Source organism: Vespa crabro, chromosome 2 (assembly GCF_910589235.1).
Source record: "Vespa crabro chromosome 2, iyVesCrab1.2, whole genome shotgun sequence".
Lineage (NCBI taxonomy): Eukaryota > Metazoa > Arthropoda > Insecta > Hymenoptera > Vespidae > Vespa > Vespa crabro.
The window spans coordinates 1,835,001-1,862,500 of NC_060956.1; the positions used below are offsets into that span (position 1 = coordinate 1,835,001).

The 27,500-nt window shown below is 33.5% G+C and overlaps 2 protein-coding genes across 4 annotated transcripts in view; one reads left to right on the forward strand and one right to left on the reverse strand.

Annotated features, from left to right (window-relative positions):
• The window catches only part of LOC124433073 (eIF-2-alpha kinase activator GCN1), a 10,849-nt gene extending 2,634 nt beyond the window's left edge, over window positions 1-8,215 (reverse strand). Inside the window, exons 1-9 of the mRNA XM_046982623.1 lie at window positions 8,170-8,215; window positions 7,988-8,090; window positions 7,308-7,503; window positions 6,874-7,213; window positions 2,971-6,784; window positions 1,396-2,881; window positions 664-1,300; window positions 210-554; window positions 1-132 (exon numbers count right to left, since the gene is read on the reverse strand). The exon at window positions 1-132 is cut by the window's left edge and continues 62 nt beyond it. Coding sequence (XP_046838579.1) covers window positions 1-132; window positions 210-554; window positions 664-1,300; window positions 1,396-2,881; window positions 2,971-6,784; window positions 6,874-7,213; window positions 7,308-7,503; window positions 7,988-8,090; window positions 8,170-8,184 — 7,068 coding nt within the window. The 5' untranslated portion in view covers window positions 8,185-8,215. The remainder of the gene's footprint in view (window positions 133-209; window positions 555-663; window positions 1,301-1,395; window positions 2,882-2,970; window positions 6,785-6,873; window positions 7,214-7,307; window positions 7,504-7,987; window positions 8,091-8,169) is intronic.
• LOC124433074 overlaps window positions 8,153-27,500 on the forward strand; it is a 33,970-nt gene continuing 14,622 nt past the window's right edge. Inside the window, exons 1-2 of one of the 3 annotated variants that reach the window (XM_046982626.1) lie at window positions 8,153-8,232; window positions 9,100-9,307. Coding sequence is in view for 1 of the 3 variants with exons in the window: in XM_046982624.1 (XP_046838580.1) it covers window positions 17,660-17,765 (106 nt within the window). In the remaining 2 variants the exon portion in view is untranslated. Of the gene's footprint in view, window positions 8,266-9,099; window positions 9,308-16,726; window positions 16,773-17,482; window positions 17,766-27,500 lie in introns of those variants that run through there. The other 2 variants (XM_046982625.1, XM_046982624.1) reach the window with 2 other exon arrangements.

Below are 27,500 nucleotides of genomic sequence, written 5' to 3' on the forward strand. Positions count from 1 at the left end.
TCGAGTATGTATAACGATCAGATTGCTCAAAGCATATGCTGCCTTTAACCTGACTTGACGATTGCTATCGTTCAATGCTCTTAAGAATGTTGTTTGCAATTGAGGTAAAAATTGTTTAAGCATAACACCAACCTAACGAGATAAAAATGATCGTATCTCCTTAAATAATATATAAGAATATATTATTTTTGATATAAAGATTTACAAACCTTGCCAAGTAAAATAGCAAGCGTCTCAAGTACAGCAGCTTTAACGCTCCAATTGAAACGATCACCAAGTATTCTAATCAATGGACCAGTGATATGTACAACACTTGGTTGAAGCGCGGAAGCGCTGGTCAATTTAATGACTTCTCCTAATCCTTGAGCAGCCTGTTCCTTTGCCTCAGGTAAACCATTTAATATTGCTTCTCTAAATATAGGAAGTATCGGTGTTATACCTTTCGGTAAACAAAATCCAGGTAATAGTTCTTGTCCTTTTAAGTCGGATACTGCAAAACGAACAGCTTGTCTGATATCCTGTACGTGAGTGATTTGTTGATCGGATGCCAATGTCTATAAACAAACAGAGATGATAGTTTGTGTAAAAGTTATTAACGTTCTTTTTTTTCTGTAATCCTTGAACTTTTCTTTTATGAATGAAATATTGAACTATTGAACTTGCCTTGGTGACCGCAGTAAGAGCTTCCCAACTCATTTGCAATACGTCTTTATCTTCGTCGGTAAAGAGATGAATAAGTCCGCGCAAAAGTTGTGGTACATATTGACTATAATCGGCTCTAGTGTCACGACAAAAGGCACAGAGTAACGTTGCCGCGCTTCGTCGTCTCGATGCATCCTCCGATCTGGTAGCTTCCATTAATTGATCCATGACCGTTCTAACACCAACTTCGTCGGTAACCGAAAGAATAACGGCTTGACAGTACTCTAATTCCTGTACCTCATTTGGAGTTCCTTGAGCGCTAGAAAGGGCGGTCAATAGGGCTGGTAAGATCTTATGTAGAAATCTCGTTAATGCTTCTCCAGCGACACTGGCTAAGATCGATAGAGCTTTCGTATTAACTGGCGGAGTTGTTAACTGAGGTACTAAATAAGGTAATACGACGCGTGATTTAATTGCCATTACTTGGCGTAAACCATCTAACGTATTTTCAGCTTCGGCTTGATCAGGTGAATTTAATTGCGTTAACATAGCTGGAAGTATATCGTCTAAGGCCCGAACGCCAACTGTTGAATGTAATCCATCGAAAGTTTTTGCTGCTGCTTGACGAACTTCGGGCAATGGATCGCACAAAGCTTTTCTAGAATTCAAAGTTTATCATAGTATTTATCATAGAAAACTATCGTAAGCATTGATAATATCTAATGTATACGAGTTATGATAAAATATACTCACCTAACAGTTGGTACCAAACTGATGACAAACGTCAAGACCATATCTTTGTTTGTACTTGCCATGATCTCAGAAAGACCAATACAAACACCTTGCCTTTGATCAGCCTGTTCACTCTGAAGACCCTTCTCCAAAATCGGTATAATTTCTGGAAGTACTCTTTCTCCTAATTTTCTTACAAGATCACCCAACGTTCGTGCAGCCACTTGTCTCTTATCGTAACTCGTGCTTGCCAAACATCCAAGTAAAAGGGTAAATAGAGTTGGTAATATTTCTCTTAATGTCCTCGGTGTATTCGTGACAACTACCTTCCAAACGTGAAGAGCAGCTTGACGTACCATCAGAGCTACGTCGGATCTACCCATGTAAAGGCCAGCTAAGACTCGATTACGTCTTTCAGCGCCTAAAGCATTGATGATGGCTAAGTGTGATTGTTCTGTTCCAAAGTTATCGTCTTCGCTTGCTGTCTCAGTTGACATCTTTCCAGATACACCAGATATTCTATACAAAAGATCACCGAGCAATTGAACGGATGAATATCTTATACGCCAATTGTCATCAAATAGACCTTTTTCCAATTCCGGTAAAAGTAACATAATAGCTGAATCCGCATACAAGGTAACGATTCTTTGGCCAGCCCTTAATGCGGTCTCACGTACGTACTCGTTCTCATCGGCAAGAGCTTTCAATATTGGATTTATAATTTGTCCTATGTAAGGTGTGAATTCGGTAGTAAATGCACTTGGCATGTAAATGAACATCATTATGTAACCATCCTTAACGTGTGGAGCTATGTCAGTTCTTTCGGCAGTTGAGATAATTTCGGGCATCAGTTTGTGTAATTTTTCTACGCCCAAACCGCGGACTACTTCGGAAAGTCCTTGAGCTGCTCCAGATCTATCTACGCTACTTGTTTCTGAAGTTAATGTTTGCATCAACCATGGTAATAAATCTTCGAAGCTGGACTCTCCCATTCCGCGAACCATCGCACCTAATGCTCTAGCTGATACACTACGTACCTCGGGTACGGGATCCAACAAGCTCGTCTTCAGGCCAGGAATGATGGTTGGCAAATAAGGAGTCAAATCTTTTTGATCGGTTAGAGAATACATATTACCGATTATCTGTGCGGCCATTTTTCTTGTCTCAGTCGAACGATCCAAAAAGGCTCGCTGCACGACTGGCATGATCAAAGCTAAAGACGGTGCATCGATGAAATGAACGAATTGTGTGTCCAAAAGTGTTTGCAAACAAGTTGCTGTCTTGTGAGAGGGATCTTGCAAAGCCTTCAATAAAACTGGCACGATAGCTTGAATTTCTGGATTACGAATAACGCTGCCGATGACTTTCAATGCCTCGGCACCAGCTTCTTGAACTTTTGTATGAGAATCGCTGAGTACTTCTATTAGTTTAGGTACGATACTTGGCAAACAGCTACTTAATTGTTTCGGTGCGCAGTACGCCATTGCGCCCAATAATTCGACCGATCCTATTGATCCAAAGTTTTCCTTCAATTACTAATTTCTATTGTAGAAATATCTATAGAAATGTAATTGTAAAATTTGTCAGAATACTTACCAGTTTTGGTCCTCCAAGAATCTTCCTCCAGTGCCGCTAATAAACTTGGCAATACCAATTTTACGCCATGAGCCGAGAGTTTACTCATAACTACTCTAGCTGTATCATCTGTGGCTGCTCTTACATATTGACTGGAGTCTCCAAAGCATAGTAATAAATGTGGTAATACGTGAACGATGTATGGTTCGAATAATCTACCCAACATCGTACATAACATTTCAAAAGCAAACAATGCACCTTCTCTGTGCCTATAGTTCTTCTTGTCTTGAATAGCATTGGTAAGTGTAGTCATAATGTCTAATTGTTTCAATGCTAAAATACCCATACCCTTGATGATACCTGCTAATCCATAAGCAGCACCTTTACGTTCTCCATACTTGTCCGATTTCAATAATTGATCCATAAGATTATCAACGATTTTTGGTGCATCCTCTTTGATGGAAGGTACAAGATGTGGTAAACAATTGGCCACTGCTTCCTGTACTTGTTGGGATGGCGTTGAAAGAGCTGCGATTAAACGCATCACGATTGGCTTGATACGTGGATCGTCTTTGTCCAAATGTCTCGCTAACGAACCCATTAGAATAACAACAGATTGTTTTATGGAATCGAAGCTACCAATTTTAGGTGCTTTGTCCATGAAATCTTCGAATACAGGTAAAAGGGAAGTTATATTTTTTTTTCCATGAAGATCAACCGCAGCTACAGCGGCATTCAACATTTCCGTACGAACCGATTGGTTCCTATCTCCTAAGCCCGTTGAAACGAAGAATTGTACAAGACGTTGAATAGTTTCTGATGTTAATAGCGATGCTATTTGAGTCAGGGCAAGTGCCACACCACGACGTGGACCCCAAGTATCGATCGGTTGTTCTACCACACGACCAAAATCATTAAGTTTTGGCGGTATCATTGCTAATTTTTCTTGATACAATTCTAAAAGTCTGTCTAATATCGATGGAGTTAAATGCGATACGTTGGTCAAACATTGTGCCAAAGCGCATGCGGCAGCTTGCTGTACAGGTTCAACCGGATGTGCAATATCTTGAATCAATTCGTCGCAAAGGATATCAGGATGAGCTATTAAATTAGCAGCAGTCCAGAGCTCATTGGCAAGTATTATATTCTCATTGCAAACATCAAATCTTGCGATCCATATTCTTCTTGTTAGACGAAGCAATTGTATGGGATCCTCTTTTTGCGATGGGAATGCTTGTCTTATAACAGTGAGACCTCTTAAAGCCGCATCCCTTACCGCTGACAATGCATTTTGTAGAGCACCGATTAACGAATCAATATCATCGCTCGTTGCCAAAGCTGTACCTGGTTGACCACTACCAGATTGAGCAACGTCTAATAACGTTGCTACCGCATGCGATTGTACTCTTCCAGTTGTATTACTCATAAGTTCTATAAGTAAATCAAATATTTGTTTTCTGGGTAATAGCCTAGGATGTCTCGTATCTTTCAAATCTGCACTATTTCCCCTTTGTTTAGCATGATCCTGAATTATTTGCAATCCTTGGACTATCATCGCGTCATCTTTGTACGTTAATAGGGTCTTCTTAAGAAATGGAAAGATATAACAGAAAGCAGGTGCGGTAAACAAACGTTTATGTTTAATCGTAATCGTATGAATAAGATTTAAAGTTCTTTTAACAACTATGTCTAAATTCTCATCTTCCCAGGCTGGATCTAAATCACATTGCGGTTGCAATTGTCTCAATGTAACGTGTGCTATTAAATTTCCTAATGTCGTACTTGTACCGATCTGTACGATTTCTCGCAACTCGACATAAAGTTCGGATATAGCTGGTGCGGCCAATGGAGATCCTAAATTTTTTAAAATAGGCGACAATATATCCTTCAGATATAAAGAAAGTTCTTGACCGTTACCACGTATCGCACAACGTATAAGCGATACTGCATGATCTATCTTTGATTTCAATTCGGTCAATCTCTTTCTAATACCATTTTCCTTTGCTATTTGTCCTTTTAAAATTTCTTCCTGTTTCGGGGTCAACTTCGGTTCCTTTATCTTTCCCTCTCTTTTACGTTTTTCATACAATTCACGTCTCAATTGTAATTCCTCTTGTTGTTCCTTAAAAGAATATACCTTACTTTCTCGTTTCATATTCATTGCGTTTAATATGTCATTTTCATCATTGGTTGGCAGTACGCTCTTATCATATAGTTCGCCTTCGGGTGTAAGATAAGTAAAATATTCGTCCTTAGTGACCTTTAAAATTTCCGAATCGTTTAGTTTATTCGTTACGTTTAATATTAAACTTGGCAAAATAGTATCCGGAGCAAGTTGAAGTACTTTAGCAAGCGCATTCTCGTAACTTGGTACAGGATTATAATTTTGTATGAGCAACTTTTTTATTTCGTTGCTATAAGTTCTAAGAAAGTCTTTTGGTACAAGATTAAAGTTCTTAGCTATTTTCAACCATAAGTTTGGAACCGCTTTTAATATCGCTGGATGATGAGCCGGAATCAATGAGTCTCGTGTCAATTGCATGGCAGGTAATTCAAATAGAAATGATCCAGAACATATAGCAAGTAATCCATCTGCTAAACATCTACCAGTTATCTCGCTAGTAGACGTATCATCTTTATTATCTTTATCATTTTCCGATTTGATTTTAACATTTTCAAGGAACTTATTAAATTCTATTAAAAGTGCTTCGACCGGTGCGTAAGTACTTAAACTAGTTAAAACTTTTTTTATCAATGGAAAGCAACGCTTTCTGATGGCAGATTTTGGTGCTGTTGAACATGCCACGATCGCTCTATGAATTCCATTCAAAGCCTTTTCATTTAGCCTATCAACAAATTCTGTAATAAGACGCTCGCATAATAACATAAGATGATATAACGTATCGTCACCGCATGTTGTTAAAAATTTTTCAGAAAAGAATATTTGTTCGTCTATAACATTCCATAATATTATTTGTTTATCATTTTCCACTTGATCTGCCAATACAAATTTAAGTAATAAATATGACGCTACTAATCCTTCCGTTACAGCCATAGGCTGTGCACTTTGTTGCATAGCTCTTGTTATCGCTTGAATTAATATAGGCGCTATCGTGCCCGAATAAGAGTCTACTGGTGTAGAGAAGAAAAGTTTGATGTAAGCAGTACGTACTGATGCAGTAGAAGTTTTTGCTGCCATACCTTTTTTAAATGCATCTATTACATTTTGGGGTACATTGTTTGCAAATTTGTTTGACCAAAGTGCCATCATTTCTAAAGCATGAATCAATGTTTTTTCATGTACCTCTGTTTCAAGAACCTTTATGAAATGTTCACATGCAGTTTCGGCCAATCGTTGAACGCTACTTCCTGAAGCTGCATTGTAACTCAAATTACCTGCTCCTTGCAATACAGATATTTTATGAGTTGCCACCGTTAATTTCCCTTCGGATCCATGAAATACTGCGAATACAGATGCAAGTAAACTCTCCAAGGCAGTTGTGTCTGAACATTGTCGTGCAAGCCTACGGCATGCGCCTACAGCCTCTTCCCTAACAAGATCTTCCTTAGAGTGTAAATTTGCAAATAGTCCTTTGCAAATGTCTTGACTATATTGACTTAAATCAAGACTCAATCCACTTAATATATGTCCAACAGATTCAATTATTATTTCGGGATTTCTTAACATAGCCTTTTGCAAAGCTGGCAACAATTGTATCTTAAATTCCTCATGAGATATTCTACGTAGAAGAGGTATCGCAGTATCAACCACATATAAATCTGGCTTTTTCTTTGAACTGATGGTCACTTTTATGAATGTATCTATGACATTTTTCTAAAACGATAAGAATATATTATTTCTTTCTATAAATATTGAAATCAATATAATCACAATTATTTGGATTATGTTATTAATTAGATTACCTTCAGTTGTTCTATAAGTTCACTTTTCTTTGTATTCACTAAATATTTTGTGAGCAAGCTTGCAAGTACAATAACTCCATTTCCAATCTCAAGTTTTACTAATGTCTCCACATATTTAATTTCAATATCTTTAACGGATGACCACTCATGCGCGAGCAACGTATACGTTTTATCAGATAATTTTTTATCCGTAGATGCCAATGATGCTGCGCTTAAGTTGGCTTGGGCTTCAATCAGTTTTCCCAGTTCTGTGCAATTCTCAAAATTCTTATTGATTCCATGTAATATCACAAGTGTTGACCATTTTAATGTCAGATATGCAGTTAAAGCGGTATTCAGACTGGAAAGTGACCAACATAAGTAACGTTAACATATATAATATTTTCTGATACAATAGTACAAGGTTATGTCATATGATGTAATGTTAATCTTACGTAGGAACAACATTTTTATGCCAAGTAGCTTGTTCTGCAATAACACTTGTCATATGTTTCACGGTGGCTTCTGGTTGCTTTGCCAATAACTTTTTAATGACATTTTTCACGTAAGATTGGGAAGCTGTATCTTTATATCGATGCAAAGTAAGAGATAGAACTTTGCAAATACCACAGACGATTTTGTCATTAATACCTGAAATAAATGACACGATATAACGAGGATAAATGATAATGGATGGTATGCATTTTTTTTTCTTTCTTTTTTTTGTTTTTTTTTTTTTCCCATTTTAAACGATAAAACAAACTTTTCATGTACCAAATAATAATAATTTCAATCAATTGTATCCTATGGAAAATAAACATTTCAAAGATTTGTAATTGAATTGTCATTGTAAACTAACATGTATAAATATATATATATATATATATATATATATACATATACATATATACACAATGTATCACCAATGAATAGTATTTACATAGGATAAAAGCATGAATTGATGCAGATTCAACTGGTAGCGAATTATCTAATTATTAGGAATATTTTTCAATAACATATTAAAGTGGCACACTGGCATGATATTAAGAGATTATTGATTGTTATCAATTCTTGTTTGTTTATCGATATAATTGTTATCAAATTAATTTTATTACAATGTTGAACGTTATCTTACCAGGATTTGACAACACATCGACGACATTTTGTAAAATCTCACGCCGCTCCTTTTTGCTGGCGGTTTGAATTCGATTAGGTAAATCTTTTAAGGCTTTAGTCAGCTGTAATATAAACGTTAATTAGTTTTTTGTAATTTATAAATAATATTATATCTTTTAGTATTCCACGTGACAGACTTACCTCGACATCCGCCATATTTCTTCAAAAACCGGACTGACTATCAGCGCCACATTTCCTTAATTTGTAATCACGCGTTAGATGAAGTTGTCTACATATGTACGTATGCATTGACGAGATCATCGATTCGTTCTTTTAAAATAAATACGAAGTCTCGTTTATTCGCGAGTATTGAAAAATTGAAAAAAAGAAAAAAAAAAAAAAAAAAGAAAAAAAGAACGGGAAAAAAAAGGAGAAGAAGAAGAAGAAGAAAAAGAAAAAGAAAAGGAAAAAAGGAATGAAGAAGGAAAATCAAAAGTCAAAATTCAAACATCGTTTATCCATCGTATCGTACACGTATTCGAATAAATTTGTACATTACTCACGGATGATAAACAAAAATCGATTCTACGGTCGATACGTTACAATTAACGAAGTATTAAATAAGAAAAATAAGAAAAAAAAAAAAAAGAAAGATCGATAGATCAGGTAAAAACTATTGGAGATATTTACGTCGCTATAATTTGTTATATTTCAAAATAATTGATAAAATTATTTCGTACATAAAAGTATCCGACGTAAAGAATAGCTCGAGAAAATAGTTCGATTGATTGTCGCCGAGAGAGCGCCACCATCTGATAATATTGTCGCAGGGGTGAGAGTTGATTTTTTATAAATTGACCTAAGTGAATTAGGCGAGATTTTTTTCTTTTTCTTTATTTTTATTCTTTTTTCTTTTTTACCTTCTTTTTTCTTTCCCATTATTTACGTTATTAAAAAATTCAATCAATGTACGCGTACATATATAATATAATTAATTAATATAAAATAAGTATCGGTAGTTAGATGTACATATACACACACATATATATATATATATATATATATATATATATATATATATATATATATTACAAATTAATTGGTGCTTTAACGAAAAATTATTTTTAACAGGAACTCAGTATGAAAGTACCCAGAAACGGCGAAGTAACAGAAAAGAGATTGCACGCATTTTGTCTTTAATCAATGTGAATCGATGTAGGATGGTATGGGGTTTGTTGGGGATGTTGAAAAGTAAAAAAAAGAAGAAAAAGCAACACCACGACACGAAAGAAGATTACGTGTGAGTTGTATCGTCGTTGTGGGACCACGCGTGCTTAACGTAAGTCACGCTAACCTTCTTCTTCTTCTTCTTCTTCTTCTTCTTCTTAATTTTCTTTTCTCGATTCGACGAATTCGGCGATCCTTCTACGGAGAATTCACGATAATTTCAAGACTATATTACCTTGGCACACCTGTATGTCGTAGGAGACGTATGTTCCGGACGATCGTCTTCTACGAATTTTCTCTCTCTTTCTCTCTCTCTCTCTCTCTCTTTCTCTTTTTCTTTTGGTCGTTGTAAAGAGCATGCAAGTTTTATCCTCGAATAAGAGTGTTCAACGTGCTCATTATTCATTGGCTCATTTCTCTCTCTCTCTCTCTCTCTCTCCCTCTCTCCCTCTCTCTCTCTTCAGTGATTCGTGTGTGTCCACACACTCTTCCACCTTGGTATATGTATTTACATACATAGGCGTCGCAATTTTAAGTACAACTTCTTTTTCTTTTTTTTCTTTTTTTTTTTACCTTTTTTTTATTCTTTTTTTTTCTTTTTTTTTTTTTTTTTATCTTTTTTATATATAACGTCGTCCAGGAATAAAAGAAAAACTTAAATCCTTACGTGATAACAAACGAAATACATTGAATATTTTGTATCATTAACAATTGACAATTGGTATCTTCTATAATGGGATGATTTGCGTGTGGATAGGATGGATAGGGAAAAGGGAAAAGGGAAAGTGAGCAAAAGTTACGAAAGTCGTAGCCGATTCCCTTCTTTTTGTCGTATTCTATGTCGGATTATTACAATTGCATGATATTTATTGCGTGTAACCAGAATAAATCTACAATGGATCGATAAGTAGATACGTAGAGAAGTTTTTTATTCTTCTTTCTTTCTGTTCTTTTTTTTCGTTCTTTTTTTTCTTTTTGTTTTTTTTTTTTTCTTTTTTCTGTTTTTCTCGACAAACTCATACATAAGTAAGTATTCGCTTACTTACTTACTTACTTACTTACTTACTTAGGACGAATTTATTCTTCTTCCCACTTTGTATAGATTTACATACATACATAGGCGCCGCAATTTCTCACTACTTTTTAAATTCACACTTTTTTACGTGTTTGCTTTTGATTTTTTTCTATGACTTTGACTTTTCTTTTCATTTTCTTCACCTTTCTTTTTTTGTTTCCCCCTTTTCGCTTCTTCATTCGACAATAAGATAAGAACGTAAAATCTATAAATGATTTTGAAGGAAACATTCGAATAATTATTAAATCATTGTCAATTGCGAGATTTAATGAGTCATCGTGTTTAGAGAAGGTAGATGGAAATAGGTAGAACATCAATGTTCATTCCTTATCATATCTATGAGATATTACAATTGCATAATATTATACGTGTAAATCGTATAAATCTCTGATAGAAAAAAATCTTTCTTTTCTTTTCTTTCTTTTTTTTTTTTTCTCCCCTCTTTTTTCGACCCAAACCTATACGCCCACTTATTATACATTCGTCGAGAATTTACAAACTATGAATTGTTTATTCCTTAGATATTGCGACGGGGATAAATTTTGAAAGTTCAAAATGGTAGTGCCGCGATATATATATATATATATATATATATATACGTATGTATATATATGTTGGTGGTACGAAAAACTGGCCGCTTTATGGATGAAGACGATCCACGGCAACTTTGCTGAGAGAGAACGCGATCGTTCTGGGATAAAGTCCAAAAGAGAATAAAAAAGAATAAGATAGATAGATAGATATATAGCGATAGAGATAGAGAGAAAGAGAGAAAGAAAGAAATAAAGAAAGAGATAGAATGATATATGCGGCAAGTTCCCGAGCACGCATCGCATCCCATTGCATCGCATCGTGGTGGCACTAATTTCCTTGAATCCAACAGCGCATGGAAACGTTTCTTATGGCACGCATGGCTTGCAATGAGTTTACGGATAGTAACATCTTATAGTTACATCGATGGTGATCATCACCGACGGCGCCACGGGCGGCCGGATTTCTTTGCGTTCTTGAGTCTCAGGGCGACTCTCGATCCATGTTTCATGAGCTACCATCTCCTTCCTCTTAACCAATAAACCATGGTATAACTCTTTCTCTTTCTCTCAGCTTAACTCGAGTTAAGAGAAACTTGAACGAACACTTTCCACTATCGATCGATTCCCCGATAGTCATCCTTGATTACGATAGAGTTGGTACTACTTCCTACTTCTATATATTATATAGATACCTATTATAATAGACGATCCAATCTTCATTGGAATTTTGGATTAGATACTATATCATATATCTATCTATCTATCTATTTATCTTGTGATCATTTTATTATTATGTATGTTTAATATTGCAATCTTATCTCATAGGTAATTTTAATACATTTTTCAAATACATATATACACATCGACTTGTACATATATATATATATATATATATATATATATATATATATATAGATAGATACAATATATATCATGGTATAGAGATAAAAACGAAGAGAGTGATCGATCGAGAAATCGTCGATCGAGATAAAATACCTACTCGATGAAATCTCATTACAAAATACTAGATACTCACGGGAGGTCGACGGTTTCGTTCGAAACGAATCGAAGAAATAGATACCGATTTCATCCATAAATGGTTGATCTACGATGTAACGATGTCTTCACTCTCCACTATCGACATCACAATTAGCCTTCTACGTAGACGTAGCGGCTTAGAACGGACAACGTGCGTCGTGCGAACAACTCGACTTATCCTATCGTCTTTCTATCGTTCCTTTCTACTTTTTTTTTTCTCTTTCCTTCGATTAAATCGTTCTATCTCTCTCTCTCTCTCTCTCTCTCTCCCTCTCTCTCTCTTTAATACTTACGATATAAATAATGATGCATTTTAAGTTATTACAAAGAAACGTAATTTACAAAGTATGATAATTTAATCATTCACGTAATACGTACTAACGTGAAACATTAAAAAATTTTTTAATGGAAATTTAAATGGGAAACAATTAACACGTGCAGTAATATAATCGATTATTATTATATAATGTACATTTATTTATACGTATACATATGTGTATATAGTGTGTCACATTTTAAACGATACGATCGAATATCTCCAATTCGTAATTGATTTTGTAAACAAACGATTCAAATAAAATTTGTCTTGTGGGAATGTGACGGGGGATGATGGGAAAAATGCAATATATATTACGGCTATTTCGTAGAGATCATTATTGTCAAGATACGGAATCTATAACAATTTTATTTTCTTTTTCTTTTTTTTTTTCTTTTTTTTTTTTTTTTTTTTCAATAGAAATTGATATTTCTTAAGCCTAACAAAAATTATAAAAAATATTTAGTCGAGTTTCGACGGTTTAATAAATTAAACAAATAAATAAATAAGTGAATAAAAGAATGAATGGAAAATCAAGAGAAAAATAAAATCGATCGATGTATTCATTATAATATAATGATTAATGATTCATTATAAATATTTATAGGAATATTGATCGCGTTATTGCGAAATTTTGATTAAACTCATTGATAGGTCGATGAAAGAGTACAAAGTACATACTTATAGGATTCGCATCGATGTTTTATAAAACTTTTGTTAACCAGAAAATATTGATTTTTATGTAAAAATATTATTATGACTTTTGTACATTGACAAAAAAGCATTTTCCACCATGAAATAGCTGTGATACATATTACATTAGATTCTTCAAAATCTAGAAAATTTTATTTGAAACATTTGTTTACAAAATCAATAGGATAGTAAACATTTGGCGATATTATATATATATATATAAATGTATATATTTGTGTGTGTGTGTGTGTATACATATATTTTACGTTATATTGCACATGAGAAACACTCTTTCATGCATTTGCTTTATAACACGTCAATAACACGAGAACTCGTATGTGCGTATACCATTCCGTGGAAATAATGAAAATCGAAAAAATAAAAAGTAATCCCGTCGATTCGTTCGGCGTTGAAAAGTACTCTTTTCATTTTTGTTTTGTTTGCTTATTTGCTTACTTGCTTACTTGTTTGTTTGTTTGTTTGTTTGTTTGTTTATTTGTTTGTTTGTTTGTTGTATTTTATTTTTTATTTTTTTCTTCCTTTTTTCCCTTCTCTTCCACCAATTCCAATTCGAAAATCTCCAAATGCATTACCTTTGAGGAATTACTCAGCACTCATTGAAATTTCATTTCGAATACCTATCGTCGAATTATTTGAAGTTAGTACTTTCAATGATTTCACGAGTTCTTCAATCGTTAAAGCCGATTTTCAATGGCATTATAATAGCGTAAAGGGCAAACGTTAAAAAATATATTAATATTGGTGAATTAGAATGTCACGAGAAGGTTCTGAATCGTTTGCAGTTGGACTTGAATTTAGAGGGGAAAAAAGAACAAAAAAAAAAAAAAAAAGAAAAAAAGAAAAAAGAAAAAGAAAAAGAAAGAGAAGAAAGAAAAAACAAAAAAAACAAGAAAAAAATACTTCAACTTCTTCGCAGTTGACGAACGTGGTGCATACTGATGGGTAGATAATCCATCTTAAATAATGAATGAAAAAGCTTTTTCTCAATTGAAATGCAGGTTGCACTCGTTGCATTCTTCCCTTCTTGCTTTTATCGTAATCAAAATACTTTAGAGATTCGAGGTATGTATGTATGCATGCATGTATGTACGTACGTATAGTATGTATGTATGTAGGTATATACGTATACTGAGTTAATAAGTATTCTGAAATTACAGACCACGTATTCTTGATTAAACGAATTCTTCGAATTCGAAGATGTGTTTGTTTCTATTTGTGAACAAGGAGAAGATTTAAAACGTTTTAAGTCGAAGCTTGAATAGTAGACCAATGGAAAATTGTGATCGTGTAGGTAGTAAACTTTAGTTAGGTATATATATATATATATATATATATATATTCACTTAGTAGGTATATACATACATATATACATCTGTCCATATATATATATATATATTTGTAGAAAAGTTTTCTCGGTTTGGTGGTGCTGTTATTCGACGTAGATTCAGAGGCGTCCGACTGCAAGTTTGCGAGAGAGTGTTCAACTTCGATTCAACTCTTTCTCGCTCTCTCTCTCTCTCTCTCTCTCTCTCTCCCTCCTTCTTTCTTTTCTTTCGTCTTACTACCCTAGTATCACACTAGTAGCAGACTTCTCTACTCGGTCTGCATTATTCTTTAAGCGTTAACGTTTTCCCAGAACGACGATAACGAGAGAAAGAGGAAGAATGAAAGAAAGAAAGAAAGAAAGAAAGAGAGAGAGAGAGAGAGAGAGACAGAGAGAGAGTGAGAGAGAGAGAGAGAGAGAGAGAGAACTGGATGCGTTTCTCTGATAATGACCATCATTAGTCACTGTCTCGCGAAGTAACTTCGATTCGATGCTCACAGATCCTTTCGTTTCGTTAAATTATCTCTTTGTTCCTCTCTCTCTCTCTCTCTCTCACGTACTTTTTGTCCATCTCTTTTTCTCTCTCTTTCGTCGTACAAAATAAAAAAAAAAAAAAAAAAAAAAAAAAAAGAAAAAGAAAAATAAAACAAAGTTCTAATTCTATCGCGAAGATCGAATAGTTTTCGATGAAATTTGATCGTACACATCGTTAGTTCATAGACATCCCTACGATAAAGAGTCACAGGTGACTCCGTAGAATTTCTTGTTAACGAACCCCAAGAGAGGATCTGTGTACCGAAGACTCCACTTCCCCAGATTTGTCAGCCAAGAAAGATGGATAGACTTGTCCACGGCACGCTTTTCGTATCTCCGTCTTTTCTTTTACTTCATACATTTCTCTCTTTAATATCCATTGGTCATTTACCTTGCATCACCGATCCACGTTGCATTATCTCATCAGCATTCTCTTTTAATTTTCTCTTTTCTTATACATGTCCATTTTAATTTAGGCAATCGATTCTCTCATTATATCTCAAATAACGTTTCGACTCGTTGACATAATATTCTTACCTTCGTCAGTATTGCTTGTAAAATCCTCGTTTCGAATCGTTTTATCTTATGAGAAAAGAAAAGAAAAAAAAAAAAAAAAGATAAAAAAAAATAAAAAGAAAAAAAAAGAACACAGAGAGAAAAAAGACAAGGAAACAAAACGAAATCATGCCAAAGGAAAATAATGTACGATCGTGACGTTGAATTTTGATGTTCGACGGTCGTGATACAATAAAAAGAAAAAGAAAAAGGAAAGAGGGAGGAAGAGAAAAAAAAATTCTTTAACGAACGATCCCTACCTTTGATTCCTTCTCTCTTTCTTCTTATCGTTATTTTTTTCTCTTCCCTTTTATATACCGTCTTTATATAGTATCAATCGTATTAGAAGATGAGAAGATGAGTGCATCTTTGAGATTTACAACGATTATGTTATAAATTTAAACAACGTTCAGGAAATAACTTGACGATGTCAGATATTTTCACATAAATATTATTAATGTATATACATATATATATATATATATATATATGTATGTATATATGTATGTATATGCGTATACGTGTGTATGTACAAACAAAAGAAAAAAAATATCGTTTGTTATTCGTCCAGAATTTTCTTTGCTAAAAAGAGGTCGAGAGAAACAATTAAAAGTCCAAGAGAAAAAGAGAGAAAGAGAGAGAGAGAGAGAGAGAGAGAGAGAGAGAGAGAGAGAGAGAGATGAAGGAATGCAAGTAAAGAAACTCTATCTCTTTTATTGAAAAACTAGAAGTACAGAAAATACTACAGAGTTGAGAGAGAGAGAGAGAGAGAGAGAGAGAGAGAGAGAGAGAGAGAGAGAGAGATCAAATCGAAGGTAAGAATCGATTGGAAGGTTTGAGTGGATCCTTGAGAGATCTCTTGTTGAAATTCCGGCTCTTCGAAAGATATCTGAAAGATCTTCGAAGTTGATCGGTTAGACTGCCGTTAAGAGTGCCGGCGTGCTGCTAACGTATCAATAAGTGAACTGCGGTAGGAGGAAAAAGGGGAAGGGATAAGAAGTAGAAGTAGAAGTAGAAGTAGTAGTAGAAGAAGAAGAAGAAGAAGAAGAAGAAAAAGAAGAAGAGTAGGAGTAGAGGGAAGAAACAGTCTGATGAGAAGCAGAAGGGTACGAGTTCTTTATTCTTAAAGAAGAAGAGAGAGAGAGAGAGAGAAAGACAGAGAAAGGGAGAGAGAAAAAGAGAAAAAAGAAAGAAAACGAGAGAGAGAGAGAGAGAGAGAGAGAGAGAGAGAGAGAGAGAAGGATAAGAAGAAAAAGGAGAAGGGAGAGAAAGGTAAAAAGGGATAGGATAGGAGAGGGAAGGAGTTGAAGGAAGAAGAGCCGATGGAAGAGGAGTTGGAGGAGGAGAAGTAGTAGTAAAAGAAGAAGAAGTAGAAGAAGAAGAAGAAGAAGAAGAAGAAGAAGAAGAAGAAGAAGAAGAAGAAGAAGAAGAAGAAGAAGAAGAAGAAGAAGAGGAAAAGGAAGAGGAAGAGGAGGAGAACTGAGTTGGGTAAGGTGAGGGCTGAGCCTCCTACGGGTGAGTACCACTCACTTCATTGACTCGTGCGTACGCCCGTACGTCTGTCAGTTTATCCTCGTTCGCTCATTTCTTTCTTTTCTCATTTACCATCTTTCTCTCTCTCTCTCTCTCTCTCTCTCTCTCTCTTTCTCTCTCTTTCTCTTCATCTCGAGCGGCCCACTCAGAGGAGATCGTGACTTTCCACTGTCCGACTCTTTCCCTCTCTCTTTCTCTTTGCCCTTTCCCCCTCCCCTCTCCTTCTCGCTCGCTAACTCTCCCTCTTTCCCTTTCCCTCCCTCCCTCCGTCCCTCCCTCTCTCTCTCTCTCTCTCATTCTATCTCTCTCTCCCTTTCTTACTTTTTCTTTTTTTCTTCCTCGTTCATTCTCGGAGGATCTTCAAACTTGTCGGTGGTTTTCGAGCGAGTACCTACGGTGAGTCGAGTCCTCGGCGAGTCGACACGAAGTGGGTGGTCACGCGTGGGACCAACGAGTGACCTTAGCCCGAGGTCGCTCCTTTTCTTCTTCTCCTTCTTCTTCTCCCTTTCGTCCTCTTCTTCTTCTTCATCATCTTCATCTTCTCCTCCTCCTCCTCCTCCTCCTCCTCCTCCTCCTCCTCCTCTTCCTTTTCCTCCTTCTCCTTCTCCTTCTTTTTCTTTTTCTTCTTATACTTTCTTCTCTTCCTTTTCTTAACTCGTCACTAGAAGAAGAAGAAGAAGATTACCCGGCGCCGGGTTCCGGGATCAAGTTCGATTCACTGTAGCGAGGAAGGGTAGTCGCGAGAAAGATCTTCAAGGGATCTTCTCGTTGTATCTCAGACTTTGTGAAGTTACCACGGAAGAAGGTAACACGCTGGACCCTACACAACTTGATTTGATAGGATGACATTGAAACTGATCACTGGGATCAATTTGGTCCTGATTGCCTTTATTCTACCGCAACACGTCTATTCGAACAAACAATCTAAGTTTCGACAGTTAAAGCCAGGTTAGTGATATTCGTTATTAGTTAGATCTAACGGAGGTTAAATTTAAATTCTATTTACTTGAATTTTTTTTCTTTCTTTTTTTTTTTTTCTTCTTTTTTTTCTTTTTTCATTCCGATCCAATCCTATCCTATTCGATCGATCGATCGATCGATAGAAAGACTTGGAAATAAATGTTCGAGTGATTAATGTTCCTTTCATTTGGATGACAGTTAGCTCGTTCATTCATTTGTGAAATCCTTCTTCTCGTATCGTATGGATTAGTAACAAGGACACTGTCATAGCCATTTGATCGATCGATCGATCCAATGTTTTCTTCTTTTTTTTTCTTTCTTCTTCTTCTTCTTCTTTTTTTCTCTCTTCTCTCTTCTTCTTTTTCATTTCGGTCTCCCGATGATTCTATGATACTTGTATTAAAATTGATACGTCGAATGACAATTCTAAATAGAAAGAAAGGAAACACGATCTAGCGAAAAGAAAAAAAAAAGAAAAAAAAAAAACAAAAGAAAAAAAAAAGAAAAACAAAAAAAGAAAAGGAAGAAATGAAAAAGAAAAAGAAGAAAGAAAAAAGAAAACAAACATCTTTGTGATTTGTGTTATTTGAAATTCGTATTATTCGTATATGGGAATACCGTTAATGCATTATTTGCGTATCGTCGTGAGCCATCGTGCGTATGATATTTAATAGAAAAAAAGGTCCCTCTTGTATTTGCACTTCGTTAGTACTTCGTAAAATAGGTTGGCTTACATATGCTATGTACATACATGTGTATGTATGTGTCCTATGTATGTTTGTACTTAACGTTAAGGACAAGCACGTTTAATGAGAGGAAAAATATGAAACACGATTCCTGATGCGGATAAAACGTAAAGAAAATTTACCAAAGTAAAAAAGAATAATATTCAAGAAGCATTACACCGTGCAATATTATTATTATCATCATCATTATTATTATTATTGTTATCATGGTATTCCGAGTAAGATTTTTTTTCGATAAAAATTTTTTTCATTATATTTACGCCAATATAAAAAGGATCGATACCGGTTTACAAAGTTGTTTCGAATTTTATTAATCGGCATTATCGTTAAAATTATAGGAAACTTCATCGAAAGTAAACAATGACCAATAATTGTCGATTAATGCAATAACAATTAATATTTATATTCAATAATTTTTTCGTTTTTTATATACGATGACATCGATATCATAATATAAATGATTTTTCATTGAAAATTAAATCGATTTGACGTTTTTATAATTCGACGCGAACGATGATTTGATCAAAACAAAGAAAGGAAGAACAAGGATCAGGCGAAAAAAAAACAAAAACAAGAAAAAAAAAAGAAAAAAGAGAAGAATAAAGTACCAAATCGTTAATCGCGCTTAAAATGAATAAAAGATCGTGGTCAATCATCGTGTATTACATTGTTCACCTTATATCACATGTGAAGCCAATGGAAAAAAGAAAATAGAAAAAACAGAAAGAAACGATAAAAAAAGAAAGAGAAGAAAAAGAAATAATGAACAAAAAAAAAAAAAAAAAAAGAAGAAAAGAAACTCCAAAGCTAGAGAACTCAGATCTTCTTGGATCCTCGTTTCAACTTTTTACACCCTTACATCCATTACCTCCTCTCGGTGTGTCATTCTCGTGTCTCGCTATCTGGGCTCTCTCTCTCTCTCTCTCTCTCATTTTCTCAATCTTTCTCTCTTTCTTAGTCGATTCGATCTCGATCTCGCTCATCGTCTATCCCTTCGTGGATCGTTTCTAAGTGATTCTCTTTCTCTACCCCGTGCCGGTTTGGCTTGCTGTAGCGAATGAATCTTACATGGTACGTCCAAGCCGACTAGTTCTATATATCATCCATCTTGGAAAAGATCCGTATCTCTTTCCCTCTCTCTCTCTCTCTCTCTCTCTCCCTCTCTCTTTCTTTCGTTCTTTCTCGCACATTCACATACGAATGCATCCATACACATACACACGCACAAACGCCGCGCGCATACAAGCACACTCGTACTTACCTACGTATTCTTGATCTTTTCACCTTCTCGGTCCCCTCGCGCAATTTCGTGCCAACTCTCGACTATCTCTACGTTCGAGGCCACTCGACGATATGGAACTGTCTCGTTTTATTGAAGTTATGCAGCAACATCTGCCTCTTGATATATGTATACATGTATGTATGTATGTATGTATGTATGTATGTATGTATGTATGTATGTATGTATGTATGTATGTATCTATCTATCTATCTATCTATCTATCTACAATATAAACGTTGTACGGTTACACCCGTCCTAGTATTCGTACGAAATCAAAGATTTTTGACTCTTATTCGAAAGAACTCACCATTCGTCGATCGTCTTTTCTAAGCAAAAATCAAATCGATATATTCCTCTTGATTCTCATCCCTTTTCTTCTTTCCCTTTTGTTCTCTTTCTCTCTCTTTTTTTTTTATTATTCTTTCTTTTTGTTTCTACCCCTCCCCCCACCCCCTTTCTATCCCTTTTCGAGATGCTTTCTTAGCTATGCTTTTTCTTTCCTTTTTCTTCCTGTTCTTTTTTTCTTTTTTTCTTTTTTTTTCTTTTTTTTTCTTTACTTTTCTTTTCTTTTCTTTTCTTTTCCTTTCTTCTTCTTTTCTTTCAGTCACAAATATCGAAAATTCGATGATATCGATAACGCCCTAAAGTATTTCTATAAGCTAGATCGAAACAATTATTTCGTGAATATTTGATAAATTGAGAAAAATCGATAAATTTCTATATCGAAAATAATAATAATAATAATAATAATAATAATAATAATAATAATAATAATAATAATAATAATAATAATAAATATTTCTTACTTCCAATTTTTTTTCTTTTTCATTGTCGAATGTAAATATATATATATATATATATAATTATGTTAATTATTTCGATAATTTTTATCAATAATCTATTTAAAAATATGAAACAATATATTGTTAATAAGAACAAAGCAATAATTATGAGATTATATATTATGATAGAAGATAATGTATAATGTTCTAACATAGTAAGAAATATTCTATCTCGCGAACGTATGCGGTATTTCGGTAACAGTAGGAGCGTACAGTAGCAGGTGCATTAGGATCAGAAGAGTAAATCTATTAGGAGGAGGAAACGTAACGAGGATTTCCTCCTCCTCCTCCTCCTCCTCCTCCTTCTCCTTCTTCTCGTCCTTCTCCTCCTTTCTCATTCTCGTCCTTTCCTAGGGAAGATTCAGGAGCGTTAATTAGCTTACTAAGTGCGACATACATACCTACGTATACTTAATGGTACCTACATACGTTGAAGAAGTCGTTTGTCGTATCTCGACATTCGTAATTAATAGTTTTATCTACTAAAATGGCATCGTGCGATATGTATATACATATACATATATATATATATATATATATATATATATATATATATATGACTAGTAAAATGATGTTATCAAGGATACAATCGAAAGCGATAACTAATCGATAAATTTTCGTGAACGTTTATATTCTCTTTTTCTTTTTTTCTTTTTCCTTTTGTCGTCTTTATTTTTTTCACTCTTGATTATCGAATAAATCTAAAATTTTTGCGGTCGTTTATACGCATACGCAAACATGTATATATATATATATATATATATATATATATATATATATATATTTTATTTTATTTTATCTTGTTTCATTTTATTTCATTTTATTTTATTTTATTTTATTTTATTTTATTTAATAAATTTCCCGAAGTTTTATCGGATTAATAACGAATATATAACGTGACTTATGATATGATAGGATAACGTTAAGTTGATGTATTAAATGAAACTTACTTCCTATTCAGATAAGGTTTAATTTTGAAAATTTCTAGTCAATGCATGAATCTATAGTAATCCTTTGGATTTATGTGTACGGATGAAAATTAAAGAAAATAATGTCTAAAGGGATTTAATTCGATTGTTATTTATTGGATCAATATTTTGAATGATTTATCGATATTTATAATAAAATATATCGGTACGTGATATTAGTTATGGAATTCAGACTTAATCCTGTCAATTAATTATTTATATCGATCAAAATATTCGTATACACTGATTCATTTATTTTACAACATATTTATCATTGATTAATGAAAAATATCGAAAAAAAAAAAAAAAAAAAAAAAAAAGAAAAAAAATAAAAACGAATTAAATTCATAACATAGAGGGAGAAAATTTTTGTATAAAAATACAAAGGCGATCGTAAAACTCATAAATATTTCAATTCTGATAGAAAGGAAGGGGATGAATAAAAATGATTATTACTATTATTACGAATGATTTTATTAATTATAAATAAAGGATATATCCTACGTTAAAGAGTTGACCTAATGTCGTCCTGTAGTATGTATCTCTTTCATACCGAGGTGTCTCCGAGCAACGCATCGTGAATACCGAATTAACACTCGGTTAACTTCCGAAGAACAAAGTCATTTGCATGTTACACGCCGGGTTCACCTTCTAGCGTGCATACGATTTACTGTAGACAGTAACGGTTGTAAGTGATTCTAGTTTCTCAGTTGTGGGCGCCGCAAGTTCGCCGATCCTCTTGCTCCTTGCCATTCGTTGCTTCACCCAATTTCTCTTAACAAAGGAAGTCCAACCTGTATTACTTAATAATCTTGTTTATTATTGACCAAGATGGTTCCTTATGTTTTCTCCTTGATTAGAAATTAATATCATTTCTTTTTCAACATTGATCTTTACGAATGAAAACACTTTTATACTATATTGTAGATAATTTTAATTAAATATATATTAGATTATATCTCAACAAGGATAGCTCAAATGATATTACTTATAGCTTCAAATGATGCTATATAATAATCTTGTTTATTATTGATCAAAATGATTCTTACGTTCTTTCAAAATTTTCTTTTCTTTGAATAGAAATTAATTTCATTTCATTTTTCAATATGGCCTTTCTCGAGCGAATACTGTTTTTTTTCTTTTTTTTTTTTTTTTTTTTCTTTTTTTTTTATTTTGATTATATCTCAACGAAGAAAGTTCTTAATGGTGTGCTATTTAATAATCTTATTTATTGTTTGATCAAGATGATATTCAAACGTTCTCACAGAAATTCTATTTCCTTGATTAGAAATTAATTTCAAAATATTTTTGCATATTGATGATACATATAAAAAAAAAAAAAAAAAGATTTAACAATTGCACAAATTTATGTTTGAATAGAAAATAATGTGGATCGGTCAGGAGAAATGCGTTTGTTCTCCCTCTTTTCTTTTCATTTTTTTTTTTTTTGGTTCTTTTGTTTTTTGTTTTTTTGTTTTTTTGTTTTTTTTGTTTTTTTTTTTTACTTCTATGTAAAACAAGTATCCCATCAGAAATTCCTCGAACGTTCTCTCGAACGCTCCGTTTAATTCTCAGCAAACTTTTTCACCTCTGGGTCGGTCACGTCTATTCACGTAATTCCCATGTTAATGCAGGATTAAAATAAGAATGGAGTAAACAAAAGAAGAGAAAGAAGGCGGCACGGAAAAAGAAAATCGCGTACCTTTACTACTGGTAAAACAATTTCGATCGTTCACGATCATTCATTATCGAAGATTTCGAAGGTAACTCGGGTCTCGTGAGTGCCGTTTAGTAACATCGAATTACGAGCGTCTTCGATTCTACTAATTCATGAGGTCTCTCGCCTTCGAGAACTACTCACCGATACATTTAAACCAACCCTTACCCATATCATTCTAATCTATGTAATATATTTTCTTGATCGTTTTTTTTAAAATCTCTTTAAATATTTTTTCTTTTTTTTTTTTTTTTTCTTTTCTTTTCTTTTCTTTTTAATCCAATCCCAAAGCAATAGGAATTGCAATGAGTCGTATAAAACTTTATTACGATTTTTTCACATGCGAAAAATACGTATTGAAAGGAGGTTTCGAAGGAAATACATAAAAAAAAAAAAGTGAAGAAAAGAAAAATAAAAAAGAAAGACAAAAAAAAAAATAAATAAAAAAGAAACCAAAAGAAATAAAAAAGAAATGGGGGAAATTAAAATATAACGAGTGATTCGAGAACAATATCGTGTAATATGATAATAGATTAAAAATGAAAGAGAAGAAATTAATAACTAATTAATTTACGAAAGTGAAGTAACAAAAAGAGTGATAAAATCAAAATGAAATGAAATAAAATAATGTATAAAGTTTTACGTACAAACGAATTATCCTTCTAAAAAAATAATTTAAAATTTGCAATGAGTTATAGAAAACATATTTCATTAATATCTATAAATATTATAATGAAAATTTTTTTTATGAAAAAGAAGATGATTACCAATGAGAAATTAAAATATATATCAAAATATATATCAAAAAGTATATATTAAAATATAAATACGAGGGAAATATCATATAATTCATATAATTAAATCATTGATTAAAAATAATCAATTTATGTCTAATTAATTTGCGAAAGTGCGAGTTAAAGAGGAAAAAGAGAAAGAAAAAATAAAGCACAATAACGAAGAAACATTTACAATCTGAATTATCCTAAAGCTTTCCTAATTTAACAAAAAAAAAAAAAAAAAAAAAAAATAGAAACAAAAACATCATTACAAACGTAAAATTAAAATATAAAAAGTAATCCCCACGACAATATCGTCCAGTAAGATCATCGATTAAGGAAAAAAGTCATTCATATCTGATCATTTATATCATGGAAATAGAATAAGAAGAAAAAGAGAAATGAGAAGAAAAGGGAAACAAGAAGGAGAGACAAAACGAAAGAAGATAAACCCTCCGATAAAAAAAAAAAAAAAAAAAAAAAAAAAAAAAAAAAATAAAAAAAAAAAAAAAAACAAAAAAAATAATTAAAAAAATTATAAAATCGAATTCTCCTTTAAACCTGAGGAAGATACAAAAGACGTACAAATTCTCTCATTCTCCCTCTCTCTCTCTCTCTCTCTTCCTCTCTCTCTTTGCACGCGATCGCCCATTAAGAAGGGACAATGTGAATTAAGTCGTGAATGCGATTCCGTATAGCCTTGCAGCTTACGTATGTACGTACGAGAACATGGCCAAAGCGGCGCATGCATTCGGCTATGCAGAGAGCGCATAAAACGCCTAATTATTCGTTGCATGAATAATTCAGCTTACGACTTAACGTCTGGCTGAGAAGAGAAAGAGAGATAAAGAGAGGTAGAGAGAAAGAGAGAGAGAGAGAGAGGGAGAGAGGGAGAGAGAGAGAAAGGGAGAGGTCGAAGGCCAGACGGAGGGAAAGAAAGAGGAAAGGGCCGAATGAAAGCTACTATTAGACGCTCCGTTACACAGGAATGGCTAAAATTAACGTACACTTCTCTCTCTCTCTCTCTCTCTCTCTCTCTCTCTATCTCTTTTTCTCTTTCTCTCTCTTTTCTTTCTTTCTTTCTCTCTTCACTTGGCTGTTTGTCCGTCTGTCTGTCTGTCCGTCTGTCTGTCTGTCTGTCTGTCTGTCTATCTGTCCGTTTCTCTTTCTCTCTGTATTTTCTTTTAAAATTTTTCATTCCCCCTTTCTTTGTCTCTCTCTCTCTCTCTCTTTATCTCTTTTTATCACTTTCTTTCTCTCTCTCTCTCTCTCTCTATTTTTTCTTCTTTCTTTTTTTTCTCTTTCTTTCTCTTTCTTCATACTTTTTATTTTTATTTCTATTACTTCTATCATTTCTATTACTGTATTTGTATTTTTCTATATCTAACACGCGCAAAGTAAGTTTTCTTTTTTTACTCTCTCTCTTTCTCTCTCTCTCTCTCTCTTTTTCTTTTTCTTTCTCTCTCTCTCTCTCTCTCTCTTTTTGTCTCTCTTTCTCTCTCGGTATAAGGGAACGAAACAACAACGAACGCCCACGTGTTTCCGTGAAACTTGAAACCTGTTATATACGCGAGATACCAGGAGAAATAAAATATAAAAAACAGAAAATGGGTAAAAAAAGAGAGAGAGAGAGAGAGAGAGAGAAAGAGGTAGGAAAAGGAAAAAGAAAAAGAAAAAGGATAGAGAGATGGAAGGGAGAAGAAGGGATAAAGTAAAAAAATCAAAAAGAAAAAAGAAAAGGTAATGCAAATAAAAAAAGAAAATGGAAAAGAGAATGAGTGAGCGAGTGAGTTAATGAGAGAGAAAGAGAAAGGGAGAAAGAGAAAATAAAAGTTCCGTTCGTTTGCATCGTTTTCGATCCTTATTCGTTCTTCGCCGTGGCTGTAAATTATTTTGACGTAACTCTTATCATTCTCATTTTTTTCTTTTTCCTTTTCTTCTTTTTTCTTTTTTCTCATCCTCTCTCTCTCTCTCTCTCTCTCTCTTTTCCTTCTCCGCGTAATAAAATGGAGAAACGCAATTCCCACTGGAGAACGAATGTTTTAATATCGAGGTGAGGGATATTTTAACGCGATTGATTAAAAATCTAAATCTACGTTTCAATTTATATATATATGTATATACATAAATATATATATATATGTATTATATATATTTGTATGTATTTATGTTGTTATAAAAAAAGAAAAAGAAAGGAAAGAAAAATGTTCATACGTAAATATTCTTCCGTATGCAATTGTTTAAAAATGTAATAATGATAAATAAAGATCTCTCTCTCTCTCTCTTTCTAGAGATCAGCTCTAATGAGCTTTGCACATACCTAATCCACTAAATAATATTTTCATATAATAAGAGAATGAGAGAGAGAGAGATAGAGAGTTGGAAATTAAAATTGATGATATTATTTCTTGATGTTTTTTAAAAAGTGGATGAAAAGTATAAGAGTATGTATATATATATATATATATATATATATATATATATATATATATATATACATATATACGTATATAATTTATATAAAATGATGTATTGTACATTTTCATTTCGATAATATAATATACGATAACAATACAAACGCAATACTACATTACGTCTTTTTAGATTTAGTTTTGGAAAATCGTTCGTGGAATGAATGAAATAAAAAGAGAAAAAGAAAGAAAGAAAGAAAGAAGAAATAAAGTGGAAAAAAATACAGAAGAACAAATAAATTAATCAAAGAAAGAAAAACAAAGAAAAAAGGAAAAAAAAAAGAAAAAGGAAAAGAATTAAAAATAAATCGCCGCTTCACCGAGGGATAAATAATATCAAATCTTCTTGCTTTATTTGACAGCCACTCAATCTTCGTTAGACCATGATCAAAGCGAACGGGAAAAATATATTTTCTCTCTTAGAGAAAATATACGGAGCTAGTTTTCTCGGAATTATCGATTATCGAATCGGTAATTAACGTTACGCGCAAGTGGGCGTGCATTTCCTCGTTCCATGATTCATTCAGGAGAAAAGGAGTCTATCCATCTCTCTCTCTCTCTCTCTCTCTCTCTCTCTCTCTCTCTTTCATTCTCTCTCTTTCTTTCTCCCTCTCTCTCTCTCTCTCTCTCTCTCTCTCTCTTTCTCTTTCTCTTTCTGTTCACATACGCTTGTTCGCACACATATATACATACATACACACACATACATGCACATATACAAATATATACTCATACACAAATACATATTAATACACATATACGCACACGCATACAAATACAATATTAACACACACACACACACATATTTATATATACTTATACACATATATATAAACATCGATCATCTCAATTCTCTGCCGTTATGCCGTTTTACGGACTTCAAGTCATTGGCCAGGTGTGCAGGTGAAGTCGACGCCGCAG